A 23,405-nucleotide genomic window follows, 5' to 3' on the forward strand; every position below is an offset into this window, starting at 1 on the left:
GGAGAGCAGCAGGATTTTAATTCGCCTACGGTATTTTATATGCATCGTTTCATTTTATTTTTCTTTTACACCCTGTCAGAACACTTTTCCTTCATGTTACCAATGTGGAAATTGAAGATTCAAAGATTCTGTACAGTCCACAGGTCCTCGCAGCTAACTAAATTGCAGTTAGAATTTTGACACTCGCAAATCTACCTAACTCCAGAGCCTAGGGTTTCCCCATTATGCCAGCCTGACAGATAAGGGCTACTTGTCTCCTTTCTCCAGGATGGGCACTCGCTCGTCCTCCTGAATAAGAGAATAGACAGAAGCCTGTGTGTCAAAAGGGAAGGTGCCATTACTGTAAGTGTTTGTGGCCCTTGAATTTTGATTCTTCATCTGTCCCGGTCCTTGCTGTCTCTCCCAGTTTGGAGAAGGGAGACGTGATTATTTTTCCCCCAGAGAAAGTGCTTGTTGGAAGAAATGATCCTGCGGAGGCAGCTGCCTACTGACAGTAGGAGAGGTCCATCCGAGTTGGCGAGCACGTGCTGTGATGGGGCAGCAGAAAGCCCCCCTGTGCTCCGAGACCTCAGAAGGAGAGGTGACCGAAAGCTGGGGCTGGAGTAGGCCTGCGGGGCAGACACTGGGGGGTGGGCTTGAATTGATCTTGAGGACAAATAGCTTCTGCATGAATTTGGGTCACGGGATTATCTGCAGCCGGGAACTCAAAGGTAATTTCAGTGCTCAAAAGTTCATACTCAGGAAATTCTTCCAAATGCCTGATCTCAACTTTCTCATATTTCAGGACACAGTCTTTTTTACATCCTGCTCCGGGTGGGTGAAAGAGAGTGATTGCCATCCTCGCAGTCTCGGGTTTAATCATCTCTCTGGTTCCACATCTCCATTATTAGTGCAGGTCTTTGGAAAACGGCTTAACGGGCCCCAGCTTCTCCAAGACTGAGTCATCGACTTGGAATCCTTCAGGGCAATTTGTTAATTATTAAGAAATGGAAACCTGACAAATGGGCTGAGTACAGAGTCTGCTCACTATTAGCAGAAATAAATGGAGATTTTTTTCCCCAGATCTACATAAATATTAATGCTTTATACTCAACTCTTTTCCTGTTGCCAAATGGAATTTGAATTCACCCTCTCCCCAACCACCACCACCACCACCACCACTTAATTTTCTTTTCATCAGAGTTGTTCCAGCTGCCAACAGTACCCCCATGGGCTTGGTTTCCCATTTTCCTGGCTAATACTTGCTACCCAGGGCTTTGATTCAGCAGATGATCTCATTGAGGCTCATGTATTTTGACTTTCCATCTGAATTTAAATCTATCATTCTCAAAAGAGTTATGTTCTCCTCTTTAGCAATGCTACTTAATACCAAAGGATTATTTCCAACTTCCTTAGTATGTCTGAAAGTAGCAAAGATCAACACTTGATAACTTTGCCCTGATTCTATTTCTAATCATTTCTCTAGAAATATGCTGTGTCTCCAAAATGGGAACCCATTTTGGAGTTGATTTACCTTGTGGAGGAATTGACAAGTCGGTAGTTTTACTGCCTTTTACCATTCATTTATGGGTTCCCCCCGCTTGTTTTGGGCTACACCCAGCAATGCTCAGGGCTTACTTCTGGCTCTGAACTCAGAGATCACTCCTGGAAGGCTGGGGGATCTTAGGTAGTACTAGGGATTAAACCCAAGGCAGCTGTGTGCCAAGCAAGAAGTTTACCTGCTGTGCTATGGCTACAGCCCCTACCATTTGTTTATTAACAGGAGTGAATGTTCAGTGCCTCTTTTTGTTGTTCACTAAGGTCACACTGAAGACCTAATACATGCTGGGAGTTCTCTGACTCCACAGACAGAAAAGGAGACAGAACTCAGTTCTCACAAATCCCTTTAGCATCTCATCCATTTGTGTATGTAAGTGTGTGTGCGTGTTAATTTTACATAACCATTTAATCTTAAATGTTAAAAAATGCATTTGGGTACTAGAGAGATAATACAGGGGTGAATGCATTTGCCTTACCCAGCAAGTGGCCAACCCCTGTTTGATCCCTGGCATTAGTCCCCAGAGCACAGAACCAGGAGGAAGCTTGGACCATCACCAGGTGTGACCCCAAAACCAAAACAAATAGCAAGAGTCTAATACAAGTAAGAGACTTTATTTCCTTTCATTTAGAAAACCAGAGGTAGTCAGTCCAGATTTCGGGTGGCACCCCATAATATCTTTCTTCAGAGACAGTTCCCCAGAATTTCCACCCCATCATCTAAAGCACCTAAATGTGCAGCTTCCACCCAGTAATCTCTCTTCTGACAAGAAGGAGGCAAAGCAGAGCAGGGCAGAGAAGTCAGTCTCTTTTAAGGATGCTTTTCCAAATTTGTTCTTACGTGGTGTTGGCCAGAACTTAATACTATGGCGGTACCTCATTGCAAAGACACCTTAGCAATACAGTCTTTCAGTTCTGTGTCTGACTACATCAGTTAAAGTTTGGAGTTCATCTATGGGGAGATGGGGAGAATGATACTGGTTGACTATTAGCAATCTCTGCCACACTACAGTGTTCTGCTTCAATTATAGCAAACTTAAAAAGAAAAGAAATACGGATTTATGCACATCAGAGCTCCTGTTCCTTTTTGTAGTCAAAGCTATCCAGACTTAGGACATTTTTTCAGGTCTCAGAATCCCACAGGAGCAGAAAGTATTTGTTATTTTAATAGTTTTTCTTATCAAATTCCTCTGCTCCTTGCTAATTCACTCTTGCCAGCCTTTTGTTTGAAATCTGTAAGATTAAAAGCTTTGTACTCTATGCTGATTTAGCTTTCTTTCTTGAAACTTTGGTTTGAGATAAGCTTCTCATTTTAATTTTTTTCCCTTTTCCCTTTCATCAGTAACTGCCTCATTATGAAATCCTTCCTGAATCAAAGATGGTTGCTAGAGGCAGAAAGAGAAGGTGGGAAAACTTAGGAAGACAAGTTAGAATTTTCCAGAAGCACATCATTAATAATTTCCGACTAATATGATATTCCAGGAGATTCATCTCTGAAAATTTCTAGAAGGAGACTTTCAGCTCCCCTTCTCATTAATTATTGTTGCTGGTCTTCTAGATGCCAGGCTAGGAAATGTCATGTTTAGTAAGTTAGACTTGTGTGTATCCCCAGGAGGACAGACCACTGCCATTCAAATAGAGTTCGGCCTGGGGGCTGTACCTGGCTCTGCACAGGGATCACTCCTGGTGGGGTGCTGAGGACTGAATCTTGGTCATCCGCAAGCAAGCCCAGTCTTCTGTACTGTCACTCCGGCCTAGAGTTTGGTTTTTATCAACAAGGGTGTCGAGAACTTTTTAGAGTTAGAGATACTTGGTTTTTTGGTTGGTTTTTAGGTCACAGCCTATTTTGCTTGGGGCTTATTCGCTGGCACTGTGCTTGAGGATCACTCCCGGCAGGGCTCCTACAGGGTGCCTGGGATTAGACCCATGCTGGTCGTGTGCAGGGCAAACACCACACCTACCTTCTCTTCTCTCTCTCTCTCTGGCACCAAAGTTTATTTTTGTTGGGCCTCACCCAGCAGTGCTCAGGGGCTGTGCCTGGCTCTCTGCTTGGGAGTGACCCCTGGTGGTATTCAGGGAACCACATGTGATACTGAGGATTTGATCCAGTGGCGGCCAATACAGCTGCACATGAGGCACCCTGTGCTGTTTAGAGATGATGGAGATTTTACCTACCTCCAAGCTAACAGGTGAGCTCCTCCTGGGTTCTCACATTATTTTTAAAAAGCTAAACCTTACAAAGATAAAGATTACCAAAAAGTATAAAGTTTTCTTTCCTGAATTCCCAATGTGATGAGAAAATTTTCGTTGTATAGTAATTGGCCAGGAAGGGTCAAAATTTATGGAGAAATGAATTTGGGAGATCATCTATGAAATTTTAAGCAATGGTTGAGGTTTGCTGGTAGATTTTGATTTTTAATTCTTATTTTCTTTAAACGTTTGTACTTTTAACATTGTAGTAGTGAACATTGGTAATGAGGAAAAATGGGTTAATTTTCTGTTCATGGTAGTCATGTCTGATGTACCATTTTGATTTTTTTTTTTTGGGGGGGTCACACCCAGCGATGCTCAGGGGTTACTCCTGGCTTTGCACTCAGGAATTACTCCTGGCAGTGCTTGGGGGACCATATGGGATGCCGGGGGTCGAACCCGGGTCAGCCGCGTGCAAGGCAAACGCCCTACCCACTGTGCTATCGCTCCGGCCCCTGATGTACCATTTTGAAAGCAGGGTGAAATATCCAGTTTTCAAAGTTTCTCATTAGCCATGGTGGAAATAGAAGTGCCTTGCAGAGACTTTAACCAGCTCCCACTTTATGTCTGCAGGAGTCTGTGTATCTGTAATTTCCTGGCCTAAAAGAGTAAGTAAAATAAGTAAAGGTATCATTTGTCTCAGAGTTAGTCTTAGGAGATTTTTTGACTGTCATTTCCTGAGTCTGGGAAGAAAATGACAGTGATGTTTACTGAGCACTTCCTCTCTGCTAGTATCTTACTCACTGCTCACAGTCATGTAAACTGAGAGCTATAAAGGTGTTTTCCTTATTTTACCAATGAGATCATTAAAAAGGATTAAGTGCCTACCTAGAGACACATAGCTGCTAATCAGCATGTCAGGATTCAGCCCAAATACGCAGAATACAAGAGACCCAAGTTGCCTCCATCACTTCCTGAAGAGAGTTTTGGCTGGTTGGTATACATTTGAAGCATTCATGCTGTTAGACTAGTACAAGGGAAATGAAAGTGGGCTGGATGCCTATGAACGTAGATTATCTAATAAGGTGCCTATCTCAGGGCCGAACAGCATCTTAGTCATGGTTTTGCTTGTTCTTTCCTTCTGTTCAGATCATGATCCACGTCCAGTCCAATATGTTGGAAACGCTGATAGAAATCCTAAAGGAAGCTGCAGAGGGAAATTTATCAAAATTTGTGAAAAGGCAGAAGTTCTCAGAAGAAGTGGTGAGTGGTGGTCTTAGAAATCACTGAAAGGGTGCTCTTAAAAATATCTACTCATTGTTCTTTGAGGTACCCTAGTTTACAGGAGAATTAAAGTCATCCTTTTACAGATGCAGAGTTACCACACCCATCCCTCCTATTTCAGGATCGCCCCTCCTCACCACACATCACTTTCCCACAGTCTCTGTTCCCGGTTCTGTTGCTTCTGTCTCAGGATTTGTTTTCATAGAGGGCTCTCTCATCCCTCGCTTTGTTTCTTTATGCTCCATATATGAGCGAGATCATCTGTCTTCTTCCCTCCCTCCCTCTATCCCTCCCTACCTCCTTTCCTCCCTTCCTTCTTTCCTTCCTTCCTTCCTTCCTTCCTTCCTTCCTTCCTTCCTTCCTTCCTTCCTTCCTTCCTTCCTTCCTTCCTTCCTTTCTTTTCTTCCTTCCTTCCTTCTTTCTTTTCTTCCTTCCTCTCTTCCTTCCTTTTTTCTTCCTTCTTCCCTTCCTTCCTTTCTTCCTTCCTTCTTTCCTTTCTGCCTTCCTCCCTTCCTTCCTCCCTTCCTCCTTCCCTTCCTCCCTTCCTTCCTCCCTTCCTCTCTTCCCTTCCTCCTTTCTTCCCTCCCTCCCTCCCTCCCTCCCTTCCTTCCTTCCTTCCTTCCTTCCTTCCTTCCTTCCTTCCTTCCTTCTTAGATCAGCAGCACACAAGACAAGCACTCTACCCACTATACTGTGGCCCTTTCTTCTCTGCATTCTTAGCTCTAGTCCAGCTCCTTAAAGAGATCACAGATTTGGCAAACTCTCTCCTGGTCCTGTGGGGAGGGCAAAGGTTTGTTTCTTCCGACACTGCAGAGCCTCTGACATTCTTTCTTCTTACTCACTCTTTCCCTGGTGGGGTTCTCACACATCCTAGCCACACATGAAAGCCTAGTAAAATATAGACCTAGTTTCTATAGTCAAAATTGTGCTTTGAGCTTCTGAAGACCAACTAAAAGAAGTACAACCATGCTTTGTGAAATTTGAAAACCAGAGGCGGAAGGGGTAGTTTCAGGGATCAGTCACTTGCCTTGCACGTGACCAATTCAGGTTCGATCCCAGCACCCACTGTGGTTCCCCAAGCCCACTAGGAATGATCCTTGAGCACAGAGTCAGGAGTAAGCCCTGAGCATCCCCATCAGGGCCCAAACACATCCCCTTTCCTCCCCCCCCCCAAAAAAAAAATTTGAAAGCCTACTTAAATAAAAGTGAAGACTGAGAAATACTTTTAAAAAAAATTGAAAGCGAGGGGCTGGAGCGATAGTACAGCAGGTAGGACATTTGGCACCTTGCATACGGCCAACCAGGGTTTGATTCCCGGCATCCCATATGGTCCCCCCAGCACCACCAGGAGTAATTTCTGAGTGCAGAGTCAGGAGTAACCCCTGAGCATTGCTGGGTGTGACCCAAAAAGCATTAAAAAAAATGTTAAAATAAAATAAAACAAAATAAAAAAAATTGAAAGCCAGATGAAAGAAATGAGCCTGTATATCATAGCAATGACTTAAGTACACAGAGAGGAATTACTGCAGTTCAGCCTTAGACATGGAAGGCTGTGTACATCTCTGCGGTAGATGGCTTGGGGGGCAGGTGTGGAGACATTGTCAGGGATTGGCTGTGATCATATGGTTAATAACGATCCCCATCAGCCATTTCAATTAATCAGGCAGTGTTGGTGGGTCTGTCCTCCCTCCCCCTCCCTCTTTCCCTTGCCTTTTTCAGTGCAGGTCTCAGCTCGGTCAGAGACACAGGTTGGCAGTAAGCAGGAAACTGCTTTCTCCTCCCCTGTGGAATGGCGCCATCTCAGCCCTCACTCACTGTCCCTCTGCTGTCTCAAAAAGGGGCACATCAGCAACTAGTTGGATGTGATTAAAGCTAAAGCTTCTTTCAGTTCAGGTCTTAGCCTGTATAGTAGCGATAAGGCCTTTAGAATTAAGTTTCAGCAATAGGGGAACTGGAAACATAAACAGACTTTAAAGTGTATATTCTTGTGTTCAGGTACTGCTCACGAGAATCTGGGTTCATTTTAACAGCACTGGTGTTGATCAGTTTTTCTTAGACCTGGTCTATTAATACGCTGCGCAGTTATGTGACTAATACAGGCAAACCCCACATTGAAATATACTGATTGTCTTTTTCTTAATTTTTTTCCCCAAAGACTCTGAAAACTTGGAATAATTCAAGAATTACTTAGACCAGAAAGATAATCCAAAGGGCCTGTGCACATGCTTTGCATGCAGGTTCCATCTCTGGCGCTGCACGGTCGACTGAGCACTGAGCCAGGAATAGCCTCTAAGCAGTGCTGGGTGTGACCCAAAAGCCAGCAAACAAACAAAAAAGGGCAGATTGACTTAGAAATCTCTAGGCCGGTGTATTTTCCTGTCTGTTCCTCTTGGCCTCTCAGGGAAATGCATGTTGAGAAATGAATTGATTTAGCGAGACCTCAGGAGCTCTTGAGCTAGTTCTGTGTTTGTAGAGTCTGATATTAAAAACTCTGCCTTTACAAATGCTGTGTTTCATGTTTATACCAACAGTGACTAGTGGGGATGACTAAATTACTATAGGTGTCGGTATACCATTAAAGGAGTGTGCAAAAAGAATTGTTGGTTATTTTCAGCAATTATATTGAAACCACTCAAATAGGTATCACATCATTTTTTTTTTTGAAAACTCAGTTAACAAACAATTCAGTCTTTTCCACTTAACCTTCTAATGGCTCTGACATTATTTAATGGTTTTGAGGGTTGTAAGGAACCTGATACAGCATATGCAGTTGGATCGAGGTTACCGCCAGCCCTTATTTAACCTCTCAAGCACACCTCAGAACATCTCATCCATCTTTTCTTTACATTTCCGAATCTAAACCATTATTCTCTCACATCGGGGCTATGATGGGGTCCTCTACTCAGTGTCCACAACCTTCCATTCCCTGCCAAGCTTTTCAAACTTAAATTGGATCCTGTCCCAATTTAGATCTTCACATGATTTTTTGGGTTTTGGCCTGCACCTGGAAATGCTTAGGGATTACTCCTAACTTTGCACTTAGGAATTATTCCTGGCAGTACTCGGGGTACCCTATGGGATGCCGGGAATTGAACCCAGGTCAACCACGATACTATCGCTCCGACCCACACATGACTTTTCAAATACATTTTCAAACTCTTATTGTGGACCTTAGGTGATTAGGCCCTGCCTCTATTGTGGACTTTAGGTGATTAGGCCCTGCCTCCTGCTATAATCACTCATTTGAACAAATTTGATTCCTTGATTCCATTGCTGAGTGACCTTTTCCTGATAAGTTTCACCGTATAGTGCACCCTTTGCACTGTCCTTTCAGACAAGGTAATGACTTTTATCTACTAATTCTGTTTTATATTGTTTGTGGGCCACATCCCATGGTGCTCAGGGCAGGCTGCATCCCAGGCAAGTGCCTTACCTGCTGTGCTATCACCCTGGCCCTCGTGTATTAATTTTGAATTGTGTATGCAGTATGTGGAATCCCTTCTAGTCAGTCAGGCATACCTTTGTGGGCCCTGGCACTGCTGGTTTTCACCACTTTTCAGTGTGCCTAATGCATTCTTAATGCATCTGAAGCTCTGCTTCTTGGCAGATAGAAGAGCAAAGAGGAAAGCTTGCTGAGACATAATGATCTCCTCCTCTTGTTTTCTTCCAGCTGGCCAAAGTGAGGGAGAAAGTGAAGGACGTGCCTGCCCTTCTGGCCAGTTTTGATGAGCTCTATGGGAAACTGCACGAGAGTGGCCAAGTGACCGCCTGCAGTTTGGATGATCTGCTCTGCCACATCCCCAGGGACAGGAATGCCCGCACGGTCCTGTTCAATAAGAGGACAGTCAGCCGCCGCACCTTCCAGCCACTCAACCATTCCCTGTGGGCTGAGTGACCCGGGGTTCCACCACCCACAGGTGGGAAGTGGGGTGGAGGGGACGAGTTTCCCGAGGAATCAGACGTCCGACTCCCGTGACAGGCCCCTTGATTTCATCCTCGTGTGTCCGAGTCTGTGGAATGCCTGCGTGTGGACCTGAGAAATCAATGTGATCGAGACGCTGAAGATGTAGAACGAAGCCAGCAGAAAGCTCGGCTCCCAGACTGGAGGCTTCCCAGTGCAACTGCTGAAGACTCTTGAAGAAACGCGTCATGGTCCAGGCCAGCATCCCCTGCAAGCCTGGGACCAGTGAGTCCCAGTGGAGAAGAACTTCTCTGATCGGTTAACTCTGATTTTCAAGGGAGAAGTTACTTGCATTACCAGTTGAGTTTGGGAGATCCAAATCTCTAGTCCACCATGTTAGGGAAGAACCCAGGATCTTTTTTTCCCCCTACCTCTGTCACCATTTATCTGACACTCTAAACGAGATACTTGAACCTTCACTTTCCTACCATGAATTAACAGTTCCTACATTTTGTGATTATAAAACGCAAAATGAATCTGCGTCTTCATTTGAAATCTTCATAGAAGGTTCAGCAGGGTCAAATTTTCTCTAGAATGACAGAAATAAAGAGGCTCATGAGAGAACTTCTTGCGGTGACATTTTGTTTTCTCAGCAGCACAAACAAAACCAACATTTAGCCCTCAAAACGGATAAGTGAACCTAAATGCTAAAGATGACTGCTTTGGTGATGGACAAGCCATGTCCTTCTCATATGCCAAGAAAAAGTCCATCAGTATTTTCTCTGTGGTTGCTAAATACTTTGTCCTATAGCTCAAAGCATTTTTAAATGATTTTTCTCTTTTTGCGCATTGGACATTTTACTGTTCTATAACAGTAAGTGTGTCATAGGGCCAAAGAGAATACAGCCTGCCCTGTATGTGGCAGACCCAGGTTAGATTCCCGGCATCCCGTAACATCCGCCAAGCATGCCGGGTGTGCTCCCTACCCGCCCCCCCCCCGGCAAATAAAATAAAATAAGTGTCAGGGGAGTGGGTCAAATCTTGCTCATGCTAACCCTACATTAGGCGGTCAGAAATAGACCCTGGGGAGTCTCACATCCAGACCAGGAGGAAAGCACATCCACTGCCTCCCTCCGTTGTGCCTCTTGTTTGTCATGTGTGTTCGCTGTGCTGCAGCCTCTGGGCAGCTTCCTAGACACGACCAACACTCCTCGAGTGCTGCTTCCAAACCTCTGGCTGACCTCAACTTCATTCTTGTTCTGAGGCAAGAATCATTTCTAGAATCAGCCAATTTTAGATGAGGAGGGATCTTCTGAGCCTCCTCATGTAATCCCCTCATCCTTCCAGGCCAAGGAACTGAGGTGTCCAAGTAATGCAGCCAGTTTGGTGGGCGAGGTAGAGGATATAGGGGAGCCGAGATGGAAATCCGTGTTCCTAGTCTCATCAGAGCATGCTGCACCCCTCCTGAGAAGAGAAAGGAGACTTAAGAGAATGCCGGGTGCTCCCGTGGCTTCATGTTTCACTTTGTGTAACAGGGGACAGCCACCCCTGCCTGTGGGATGAATGAGCAAATGTGGAGCAAGCCAGAACTGGGCAAGGCCCGGCATCAGTGCTGTATAGCAGTGCTGTGTAGTAGTATGACTATTGCTAACATTCGAAATGTTCACTCTTGGTTGGAGAATGATTAATGAATTATTCCTCTTGCTCAGAAATAGCAAAACAATTCATTACCACCATTCTCTCTCTCTCTCTCTCTCACTCACACACACACACACACACACACACACACACACACACACACACACACACACACACCCTGGCTGTAATCACATGTCAGAGACAACAGAAGAGAACCTTTCCCAGGGACCCACCTCATGGCCTTGTACTTGCAAGACTGGCACTGTGCTCATGAGCCACCGCCCAGCCTGTAGAGGCATTTCTTTTGCATTACCCCATTTAAAGAAAATTCCTGTGCCTTCTTAGAATCTTGTTTCTCGTGTGTCTGTTGGTCTGAGGGAAAAAAAAAAAAGATTGTATTTCTTAGCTTCAAAGTTTCAGGGAATAATAGGGCATATTTCCTGTCCCCCAACTTATGTCTTATCTTCTCCAACATTCACAAAGAGAGTTCAAGTGGCTATTATGTCCTGGGTGAAAGTGCTGCTGGTTGTTAGCTAACAACCTTTCATTTGCTAAAAAGAAAGAAAAAGAAGAAAAGAAGTTTGTGAGCAATAAATAGAATGACCTTTGCCAGCCCCCACTGCTCTGGGCAGGCAGCATTCAGGTTTGCTGGCTCTGCTCGCTGACCCCGGAAGCTGCTGCACGGGGCTCTGAGTGCCCAAGTGGCTAATGTGCAGGGTGTGGACCCCAAGCAGTACCATTCTGAAGATGAGAAGATTACTTTCCTAAAGCACACCCACTGTAGATTATGGCGAGTATGGTTTCCAATTTGGACATTGCTTTGAAAATTTGTTTCTTTGCAACGGATGATTTGCTTAACATATCTACTTATTCTTCACTAAATTGCCTAAATTATGTGTCTATTGTGTAGATATGTGATTTTCAGAACATCTTACTCCCCCATTTGTTACATGCCTTTATCAGTTGTTGGCCCAGAATCCCAAAATCTTATGGTAAATATAGCATCTTCTGAGAGAGACCTGGAACATTGTCTTCTTGAGAAAGTTGCTTCCTTAATACTATCAGGATATCTGTATTGGGGTACCTCTTGCTGTTTCAGAATTCCTCCAGCATGTGGCGTCTCGAGCACAGCCACAATGGTTTTGTTAGTGTGGCTCGTCATCTTGGACTCAATTAAGCTCAGCCAGGTGGTTCTTCTGCAGCTTCTCTGTCAGTTATAGGCAGACGGTGGCATGGCCTGGACCTACCTCCCAGGCGTCCTTAATTTACACTTATTTTATTTTTTATTTTGTTTTTTGGGGGGATTTTGGGCCACACCCGGTGGTGCTCAGGGCTTACCCCTGGCTCTGTGCTCAGGGATCATTCCTGGTAGACCATATGGGATCTAACTAACCAGGGTTGGCTATATGCAAGGCAAGCACCCTACCTGCTGTCTTGTCCCTCCAGCCTGTCTCATTTCACACTTCTGGCAGGTGAGGCTGGGACCCCAACCTGCAGTCGCAGCCCAAACTCACCAGAGCCCTGCTTCCTCCAAGCCAGGGATGCAGGAGCCTGTGTCCCTAGAAGAAAAGCCAGAAGCTGCTGTCTCTCCTGCGACCTTGTCCCAGGAGTTTCAGAATGGACAGTCCGCAGTCACAGCCCCATCCTCACTCAGAGGGAGGGCACACACACACCATCTTTCAGGGAAAGGAATGTCAAAGGTTGTGAATGCCTTTCTAACTGCTCCACGTTTGTTTTCCCAGCCTGCCCTTTGACCCTCCTGGCCACTGCTCCTTCCCTAGCTAAGGCCGCCATCCCTGGCCATTCTGCTCTCCTCTGTAATGCAGCCAGAGTGAGGTTGCTTAAAACTAATTTTTCTTCCCTCCACCCTAAACTTCTGCAGGGCTCCTCATTTTCCTGGATAAAGCTCAGATTCTCCAGTTGCTTCAAAGGTCCTTCGTAACTGAGTCCAACATGGTCTATCCAGCCATTCCTGGCTACTATTCCATATTTCTTCTTCCCCCTCCTGCTCATTTTTTTTGTTTTTGTTTGGGGTCCACACACAGAGGTGCTCAGGGTTTACACCTGCCTCTGTATTCCTGATAGGATTCCAGGTATCACATGTGGTGTTGTGGATCAAAACAAGGTCCTGCTGCACGTATGACAAATGCTTTAGCCTCTGTGCTGTCTCCCTGGCCTTGCATTTTATTTTTTTTTAATGATAGGTGCTACTCCTGGGCATGCTCAGAGGCTACCTGGACCAATACCTGTTGATGATTGCTTTCCAGGAGTGCGAGGGGATGAGGTGGGCCCGCAGTGCTGGGGGTAGAACATAAGGCCACACACATGCTAGACGTGTGCTCTAGTAGAATCTTTGAACTAAGTCATCATCATATTACCGGGAAATTAATAATGGTGAATTTAAGATTTACCTCCCGTGCAAGGGTGGTTTGGACTTAACCATGGCCCCTGGATCCTCTGCTGCAAGGCAAGGGGAGGGGGAGGACGGGGAGGGGCCCCAGCTCCTGAGCAAGTATTTGCTCTGCAGACCAACCCAGCAGACCTTCCTCTGCTGGCGTCTGTGCCTCTGACCAGTCCCAGGCCTCCCCTGCAGTCAGGTGAATCAAGGGTTAGGGGGCTCCTGGTCTTGGTTTAAAAACACTGGGGCTGGAGCGATAGCAGAACGGGTAGGGCGTTTGCCTTGCACGCAGCCGACCCAGGTTCGATTCCCAGCATCCCATAAGGTCCCCTGAGCACCACCAGGAGTAATTCCTTACTGCAGAGCCAGGAGTAACCCCTGTGCATCGCCAGGTGTGACCCAAAAAAGAAAAAAGAAGAAAAAACACAAATACACGTAATATCACTGTCACTGACATCCTGTTGCTCATCAATTTGCTCGAGCGGGCACCAATAACGTCTCCATTTTGAGACTTGTTACTGTTTTTGGCATATCGAGTACGCCACAGTTAGCTTGCCAGGCTCTGCCGTGCTGACGAGATACTCTTGGTAGCTTGCTAGGCTCTCTAAGAGGGATGGAGGAATCGAACCTGGGTCAGCCACATGCAAGGCAAACACTACCGCTGTGCTATTGCTCCAGCCCAACATATAATATGTTCATATATATGTACATGTACATATATATATATATATATATTTGAGAGCTATGGCAAACAGCAGAAAGCCTGATGAAAATATGATTCACATTTCCTTTCAAACATTTCTTACAAATTTGACTTGGGAAAATTAAACTCAGTAGGTTAGTCATTTTAAAAATCACAATGGCCAAAAGCAATGATCATTAAAATTTGATATGCAGTATAAGAGGGTGGGGAGCCAAATCAATGTGGCATCCCAATGAGATCATTTCCAAAAAACGAAAATAAAAAGCACTTTTTTTTGTTTGTGTTTGTGCTTTTTTGTTGTTGGGTGGGGTGGCACATCCAGTGGTATTCCCAGCCCAGTGCTTGGGAATTGCTGTCAGCGGTGCTCAGGAGAGCCATGCAGTACTGAGGCTCAAACCCAGGCCTCCAGCATGCAAGCTCTTTGAGCTGTCTCTTGGGCTAGAAAACAAAAACTTCTTAAATGAAAGAAAGACTGGAGTGCATAGAAAATGGATCTAGGAATGAAGCTGGCTTCAATGGCATCACCTCCAGGGGGTATCCTCTGACCCTAAATCAACCAGTAATGTTCTATTTCTAACAAGCACTTTTTTTCTAAATATGGGGTAAAAACACAAAAGGCCTTTTGAAATGCATTTTTTTTTTTTTTTGCTTGCACAGGGGTTGCTCCTGGCTTTGCACTCAGGAATTACTCCTGGCGGTGCTCCGGGGACCATATGGGATGCTGGGAATCGAACCTTGGTCAGCCGTGTGCAAGGCAAACGCCCTACCTGCTGTGCTATCACTCCAGCCCCAAAATGCCCTCTGTTTTTAACCAGAGCTTACATTCTGTGAGAACACCAACACTCTGTGACTAGCTGGCAGCAATGCTGAGCACAGGTGCCCCTGTCCTGCCATGGCACATGCAGTGAGGGGCACACTAGAAGTGCCCCGACTCTTAACTGATTCTTCCTCCTCTCCCAGTGTGCACAAGGCAGCCAAGCCCTGGAGGAGAGGAACGCCCAGGGGGACCTGGGTTGGTCAGTGCATTAGCACACTGGCTCAGAGCCCCTCTTATTTTCTACTTTCAACTCCATGAGGGCCCTCTGCCCCAGTATTTCCGGAGAGTCAATGTGAGACAGAAGGGATTAACGCAGGGCACAGGACCGCGCAGGAAAGATTCGAGACGCTGCTGAACTGCATCCCTAACTCTCCTACCCGCCTTGCCCAGTTTTCCCTGCTTCCAAGGGCTGTTGGCCGCATTTCACAGAACTGACACTGGGGAAAGAAGTTACCACGCCTAGCTGCAGATCAGTGCCACAGCTGAAACACTCCGAAGCTGGCTGCCTCCAGATAGAGCCTGATAAATCAGGCTCTGAGAAGTAAGTGTCCCAGAGCCCTGAACAGGCCTGGAAGGCATCAAGGCATAGGTGCATGTCAGCTGCTGGTCTGCCCGCAAACGCATCACCACAGGATGATGGTCCTGGATCCTCTCGCCTGCCCTCTCAGTCAGGACCAGCTGCTCATGAGAGCCCAGAGCTGCCCTCTCTCCCAGCCAGCAAGAGTACCCTGCTGACTTCCCAGCCTCTCACAAAGGAAGGAGCATCCTCTGTGAACAGCTGCCTCAGCTCTTGAACAGAATTTCAAATTGGTTCTGAATCTATGTCCGCGAGTCACATTCCCGGCAACTAAGAAGCATCATTTCCTGGTGCATCCCGTTGTAGTCAGGGGAACACATTAAACTATTTGAGTTCAAGAAAACTGCACTGTAGCACTGCACTGTTGTCCCGCTGTTCATTGATTTGCTTGAGCGGCACCAGTAACGTCTCCATTGTGAGACTTGTTATTACTGTTTTTGGCATACTGAATATGCCACAGGGAGCTTGCCAGGCTCTGCTGTGAGCACAGGATACTGTCGGTAGCTTGCTGGGCTCTTCGAGAGGGATGGAGGAATCGAACCTAGGTCAGCCGCGTGCAAGGCAAACGCCCTACCCGCTGTGCTATCGCTCCAGCCCTTCGAGAAAATTAAGGCACTTTTCTGTCATATCGCTGTAAGCAATTGTCTATTGGCTATGTGTCAGGAAGCATTTTCGGAGTGCTGGTTTTATCAAAGGGCAGCATGTCCTCATGTGTGTCCAAAGAGGATGCTTTGGAATGCTGTCTCTGAGAAGCCAGGAGAGACCCAGGAAACTCAACAAGAGATTTTTCAGGCTGAAGAGTTTGTCTGTACAAAACCACAGAGAGCAAAGGAAAATTCATTTCCCATTTTGATGCTTATACTTTCTGGATGAGATTTATTCAGTGTTAATTTAACAGGGCTTTGCAGCCTAGGGTTCATACATTAAGAGAAAGGAACAGTAACATAGAACAAGACTTTCCATCTGGCAGGCCCTGTGCAAAGGACTTTGTCTTGTCTGACTGGTTTGGAGCCACACCTGGTGGTGCTCAGGACTTACTACTGGCTCTGCACTTAGGAAATAATCCTGGCAGGCTGGGGATCACAGCTGGGTCAGCCACATGCAAGGCAACCGCCCTACCCGCTGTACTGTCACTCCAACCCCCATGCAAAAGACTTTGTGTGTAGTATCTTGGGCTGGAGCGATAGCACAGCGGGTAGGGTGTTTGCCTTGCACGCGGCCGACCCGGGCTCAGTTCCTCCGCCTCTCTCGGAGAACCCTGCAAGCTATTGAGAGTATCCTGCCTACGCGGCAAAGCCTAGCAAGCTACCCATGGCATATTCGATATGCCAAAAACAGTAACAAGTCTCACAATGGAGACATTACTGGTGCCCACTTGAGCAAATCGATGAGCAATGGGATGACAGTGACAGTGGAAGTATAGCATCTTACTTCATTCTCAGGACCTTCCCCCCCCACACACACACCCCTCCTTCCCCCATGAGACTTCACAGATGAGGGAGCTGAAGAGATTATGCCTCGGGGAGGTTAACTTACTCATTCATGGATGTAAATCTAGAAAGTGGGGGAGCACTGAAGGGCTGATGCATACCTCACATTTTTATTTGTGTTTTGTTTCAGGAGTTACTTGGGGACTATAAGGTGCTGGGGATGAAACCCAGGGCCTGGAGCCTACAAGGTTTATGCTTTGTTGTTTAAGTCACACCATTGTCCAGAACTCAATGATTTTTCATTCTATCTTTGTGTTGCCTGCCTAAAGGGTGGCATGCGAGAGCGTGTCCATGCATACACACACACACACACACACACACACACACACACACAAACACACTCATGCTTCCAGGTGTACACAATGTTATATGTGCACTTTTCAGGAGAGGTGATTTATTCTGTTGATTCCTAGAACCTTCAAGAGTCTCTGAGAAAAATGGTAAATATATATGTAAAACACACATACACATATGTGTATGTTACATATTTACATAACATATACATATATGCACGTCATTGTCACTGTCACTGTCATCCCATTGCTCATTGATTTGCTCAAGCGGGCACCAGTAATGTCTCTATTGTGAGACTTGTTGTTACTGTTTTGGGCATACAGAATACACCACGGGTAGCTTGTCAGGCTCTGCCGTGCAGGTGGGATACTCTTGGTAGCTTGCCGGGCTCTCCAAGAGGGATGGAGGAATCGAACCCGGATTGGCCACGTGAAAGGCAAACACCCTATTCTTATACCGAAAAAAAAGTATCAGTTATGATGTAGAGATTTTGAAGCTATTATACACTTATTAGAAATATAGTTTTGGCAGCTTTTCAAAAGTTATCAGATGATCCAGCAGTTGCAGTTCTAGATATTTCCAAATATTTCTAGACATATTTCCAAAGACAGAAAAATTTTATCAATAGTACACATAACTACAAAAAAGTAAAAACTATTTAGGAGAAATAACATGCAGTATATCCAGGATTTTATACAGAATGCTACCGGGCAATAAAAAGAATGAAATATTGGTACACACTACACATGGATGAAATTTGAAAACAGTATCTTATACACATACACGTATAAAATATGAGTGTGTTTGTTAACTCCTGAAGGGCTTCAAGCCTCACTTTATCACCTGTTTCCAACAGAACTTGCAGCAGACAGCAGAGGGCGCCCAAAGTCACTAGTTTTCAAAGAGACCAGTTTCTAAAAGCATGTTCCTTTTCTAGACTTGAGAGACAGCTGTGGTCTGCGCTGCTGACTGCACAGAGAAGACGACCACCACTAGGCCAGGGGGAGAGAGGAAGCCTGGCCCTTCCCCAGCAGCGAGCCAGTACTGCAAGCAAAGGAGAGAGAAAACAGCGAGGCTGCTAGTCTGCACATCGCAAACCCCGACTGGAGAGTGCGTGAGCCTCCTGGATGTGCTGTCAGAAAACACCCAGCTCAGCTGAAGAGGAAGAGAAAAGGATGCTGGGCCAGAGGGATGGTACATGCTGAGACACTGGCCTTGCACTTGGCTGGCCCGGGTTTGATCCCCAGCACCACATGTGGCCCCCTGAGTTCCCTCTGGAGTGATCTCTGAGTTCAGATCCAGGAGTAAGCCAGGAGCATTGTTGAGTGTGGCCCAAAAACCATAGAAGGAAAAAAGAATGGAGGAAGGGAGGGAGGAAGGGAGGGAAGAGAGAAAGAAAGAAAGAAAGAAAGAAAGAAAGAAAGAAAGAAAGAAAGAAAGAAAGAAAGAAAGAAAGAAAGAAAGAAAGAAAGAAAGAAAGAAAGAAAGAAAGAAAGAAAGAAAGAAAGAAAGAGAGAGAGAGGGAGGGAGGGATGGAGGAAAGAAGGCAGAGAGAAAGAGAAAGAGAGAAAAGAGGGAAAGAGAAAGAAAGAAAGAATGAGCAAGAGAAAAGGTGCTCATTTATCTTGCTTTGGAAAGATTTTTCTCCTAAATGAAGGGGGAAAAAAACTACAATGAATTGAACCTTTATTTACTAAAATTGCACTGGTTTGAGAAAGGGAATTGGGATCTTAATTACTTCTGCTGCCTTTTTACCCAACTCACTTGTCAAAGCTGAGTCTGGGAGGGTCTGACTTCTTCCTTCTAAGTGAGGATTTTGGTATCCTAATGTGTTTATTTTTAGAAATAGGTTAAAGACCAGATCTTTATCACTACAAACCTTTAATGCGCACATGTCACAGAGTAGTATTGCTGCCATGGGGACAGGGCTAAGGGTCTGTCATGGGGACAGGCTGGGGATCTCTTTTATTTACCAATCCATAAAAGAGCCCAGTGTCTGGAGGAGGACAGAAGCCCTTCTTGGATGCCCAAGATGATTTGTTCATGAGCATTCAGTGGGTAAACTTTGAGAACCCCTCAAAACATGGCGGAGTCTATGCGGCTGGATCACCTACAACAATGAATGGACACAAAAGAAGGAAACCAGCAATCATGCTACATGCATCCTTACTGAGCTAGTATGGTGTTGGCATACCCACTCGTGGAGAATAAGGGATTGGTGGGAAGCTTGGGGGGAAATCCTATAATAAATACAATTTCCTACACACACGTCCTGTGGATTATCTCATGTAAAATGAAAAACAGTATCAACAAAATACCACTTCATTGACAGCTGTCTGATTGACTTTAGAAGTCCAGAGTTGAATAGCCAGGACTCTGTCTATGTTCACTTGGAAACTTCTACTCCCTTCTGGGTGGTGTGGAGAGATGGTCACATGCATGCATGTCTACTAAGGAGTCTCCTGCAAGGCAAGGAAGATGTCAGTGGCATGAAATTCAATTGTGCAGGGTCCATCTTGGCCAAAAGGAGAATCCAGTAGTCTACACTTGTATCACTTATCATACCATTGCTCATCAATTTGCTCGAGCGGGTGCCAGCAACATCTCCATTCATCCCTGTCATGTGCTAGTGTAGCCCAATGGCATCTGCTCTCTCCAGAAACATGAAGAGCCTCAAACTGTTTGTTCAAGATCTTGACAAAGAAGTCTGACTATCTCATAGATGGGTGGCCACGAGTTCTTTTGATATGCCGTGGAATCCAGTCAGTAACAACTCTAGTCCAGCGGTAATCTCCAAATCGCATTACGTGTCCGGCCCATCTGATTTCAACACCTTGGCAAATGAGACAGCGTCCCTGATTCTCGATTGTCAACAGAGGTCAGAACTTTGGATTCCTTCTCTCACTTGAGTGAAACGTGATATTCCAAGCATAGCTCTTTCGATTCCTCTTTGGGAGACCCGAGTAGCATTCTCATCCTGTTTTCATAGGGTCCAGGTCTCTGAGACACATGTTAGTGCAGGAAGAATGGTGGAGTCGAAAAGATGTGCCCAGAGCTGGAGGCTCTTTATCCTCTTAATAACTTCTTCGATGCTCTTGAAGGCATTCCATGCCACTCTCTTCCTTTTGCGCAGCGCAGGTGCCAGGTCATTGGTCGTGTTGAGTTCTCGACCCAGGTACACATAACTGCTGCATTCGGAGATGTTCGTTCTGTTGAGAGCAAATGGAACGTCAGGAACTAGTCTGTTTCTCATGAACATTGTCTTTATGAGATTCAGCTGCAGTCTGATCTTTCCACAGACAGTTGAAGTCGGCCAGTATTCATGCCACTTGGCTAATGTTTGGTGTTATTAGAACGATGTCATCAGTGAAGCGGAGGTGGTGTAGTTGCTGACCATCTATCTTCACTCCCATTCCTTCCCATTCTAGTCATCGCATGATGTTCTCGAGGGTGTCACTGAAGAGTTTCAGTGAAATGTTATTGCCCTACCAAACCCCTCTCTTTACATCGATGATCACTTCCTTGTAGAATGGTGAGATCCTGGTGGTGAATCCATAATACAGGTCATGGAGGATCCTGATGTACTGAGTTTGAACGCCCAGTTTGGCTAGGGCTTCGATAACCACTTCAGTCTCAACAGAATCAAAAGCCTTTAAATCAATGAGTGTTAGACAGAGCAGCATCTTGAACTCATGCGAAACCTCAATGAGCTTGGTCACCATGTGGATATGGTCAATCATGCTGAATCCTTTTCAGAACCCAGCTTGCTCACATGGTTGTCCTTCATCTAGTGTTCTGTCAATCCTATTCAAGATGACTCGAGTGAATAACTTTTAGACGACGGACAACAGGTAGATCAGGCGATAGTTGCCGATATCGTGGATGTCTCCCTTCTTGTATAACAGAACAGTCCTGCTGGTTTTCCATTGGGACAGAATCTTGCATTCGAACAGGTAATGTGTGAAGAGCTGAGCCAGTGTATTGATGAGTACTGGCAGCAGATTCTTCAGGTGTTTGGGTCTGACCTTGTCTGGACTGGTAAAGAAGCTGTACACTTCTTTACCAACAAAATGGCATGTCAGATTTCGGAAAGGAGAATGCTGGGAACAACATACCTATTCTGTGGAATTTGGTATGTGAGCAGGTGGATGTGGCTATCGAAGAGATCTGAGTAGAAGTCGTGGATAACCTTTTCCATGTCTCTTCTGGAAGATGTGATAGACCCATCAGGACATCGGAGGGCAGTCATCTTGGTCTTATAGTTGGTGAAGAATAGGCGGGTGTTGCGAATATTTTTCTCGGCTCCTGCCACAGCAGCTAACACTGCTGTTCTTCTCTCTTTGAGGTCTTCCTTTATAACTTCTCTGCACAGCTTTGCGAGCTTGGACATTAGCTTGTGATTGCCTGAGGCTCGCACCAGACCACATTGGTGAATAAGCTCAAGGGATTCTGAAGACAGGGGTCTGTTTGTGGCTTTCTCACTCTCGGTGTTCCTCACACAATCGTGGAAGTGCTAAACCAGTCGATCTTATTCCTTGTTGATGTTGTCAATGACGGCATCTTCCCATATTGCTGCAATAGTGCCAAAGAGCTCCCAGTTGGTGGGAGTTCTGGGAGTTCTTTTCTTAAACTTTATAGCCCTTTCTCCCTGCGAAGTAGAATTTCGCATGAAGAAGACAGTGGTCTGATCTTGTTTGGAATTTTGGGACAACAACAATATCAGTCAGGCAAAACCGTCGATTGAATATGATGTGGTCAATTTTGTTGTGGAACTGACCACTGGGAGACTCCCGTGTCCAGCATTTAGATTCGGCCTCCTGGAACTGCAAGTTACCATGAATGGTCTTGGTCAACATGATGAACTCAGACAGTCTCTCACCCTGTTTGTTCCATTCTAGGCCATGGGTCCCAATGTGGAGTTCTTTGGGCGAACATCTCGGTCCTATCTTGGTGTCAATATCACCTTGTAGAAGGTGTGGTCTCTTTATAGAACTTCTCCAGCTCCATGTAAAACTTCTCAATTTCTTCTTCATCATAGTTGGATTTTGGTGCGTAGACAACGAAGATAGAAACTGACAGTAATGAGCCACATCTATTCAAATGTAAGCTTCCGATTCGGGTTTTTAGGCATTCGAAGTACGTGGCCAAGTATGTGTTGATGAGGACCCTGACACCACCAATGTCTCTACTGTCGCACGTTCCAAGGAACATTTCTCCAGTATCGAAAACAGTGTGATGTGATCGATGCCTTCTCAACTCCATCAGTCTAATGACATTGTACTTGATCTTCTGCGCTTGCACTATCAGGTCCTCGATGGATGCTTCTGATGCCAGCATACATGCGTTTAAAGTGCAGACAGTCATTTTAGTCCTTCTTTGTTTTGGCAGCCTAGTTTGGCCCTGAGATTTTAGCAGCCTCTCCTTGCTTGTCCTTCTCAATGCTGCCATATTGGGGGCTTTCCCAGGGTCTGGGGAATGAGGCCCATTATTGTTACTATTTTTGGCATATCAAATATGCCACGGGTAGCTTGCCAGGCTCTGCCATGCAGGTGGCATGTTGTAATGAGTGGCATCTTGTTTTCAATAGTCAACAAGAAAATTAATTAATGTGGATAGTAGATCCAGACTCTGAAACTACCAACAGATTCCACATTTGTTTCTTCTTAGAGCTGAAATACTGAACCTGGTGGCTCCGCAGAGATTAAGTACAATCCCAAAGTATAAATGTTTGATTTGCTGGGACTCTGGATTTCTTTCTAAAATCTCTTCTCTGCTACCAAAACATCCCAGTCCCACATTTCAATTTGCAAGTGTAGAGGTGACTTACAAATTATTGATTATCATACTCTGTTGGAATCTTTTTATATGCAAAACTCCTGGGGAGACACAGAGGGGGAAACCAAGAATAACTAGTTTCCTGTTGCTTCCACCAGATAGAAGCCTGACAATTTTGAAGATTGTGAGCCAAATAAGTCCTGTGTGTGCCCCCACCTTTGCTTGAAAGTGTTCTGGTCTCATGGATAGAAAGAATTTTGTCTTCGATTCACATTTCGATAAACCAATGTCTTATTATTTTTTCCCTCCATGAATTCTAGTTCCTCTTTCTTCTTTCTCTGTTCTTCTATTTTGTATCTTCCCCATCATTTTCTTAACACTTCTCCCTTAGAAAAAATACATTTTAGGTCCCTTTTTTGGGTTCTTTGGTGACGGAGTTTGGCTTCCTGTGTTCTTACTCTCTCACTCACTGACTCAGAGTGGGGACAGCTTTACTGGAACTTAGAGCACTTCAGAGGTTGATTTTTCAGTCCCATCTTCCCCTTAGTCCAGAGTTTCAAGAGAAATTTGTGTGCGTGCGTGTGTATGTGTGTGTGTGTGTGTGTGCGCGCGCACGTATGTGTGTGAGAGAGAGAGGGGGGGGAGGGGGAAAGAGAGAGAGAGAGATCACACATCTCATCAGGACCATTACAGGAAAAGAACAGATCACCCTGCTCAGCTTGAGTCTGTTGACAACACACATAGGTAAAATCCAAACTCTTTTGAAACCACCATTTCATTCCAGATCTCAGACCTTCAAAGT

General features: G+C 45.4%; 1 protein-coding gene across 2 annotated transcripts in view; it reads left to right on the forward strand.

Annotated features, from left to right (window-relative positions):
- Positions 1–9,535, forward strand: part of PTCD2 (pentatricopeptide repeat domain 2) — a 33,997-nt gene extending 24,462 nt beyond the window's left edge. For both annotated transcript variants that reach the window (XM_055135181.1, XM_055135188.1), the window contains 2 exons: positions 4,876–4,989; positions 8,681–9,535. In XM_055135181.1, coding sequence (XP_054991156.1) covers positions 4,876–4,989; positions 8,681–8,905 — 339 coding nt within the window. In that variant the 3' untranslated portion in view covers positions 8,906–9,535. The remainder of the gene's footprint in view (positions 1–4,875; positions 4,990–8,680) is intronic.
- The last annotated feature ends 13,870 nt before the right edge of the window (positions 9,536–23,405 follow it).

This window comes from Sorex araneus, chromosome 1, assembly GCF_027595985.1.
Source record: "Sorex araneus isolate mSorAra2 chromosome 1, mSorAra2.pri, whole genome shotgun sequence".
NCBI lineage: Eukaryota > Metazoa > Chordata > Mammalia > Eulipotyphla > Soricidae > Sorex > Sorex araneus.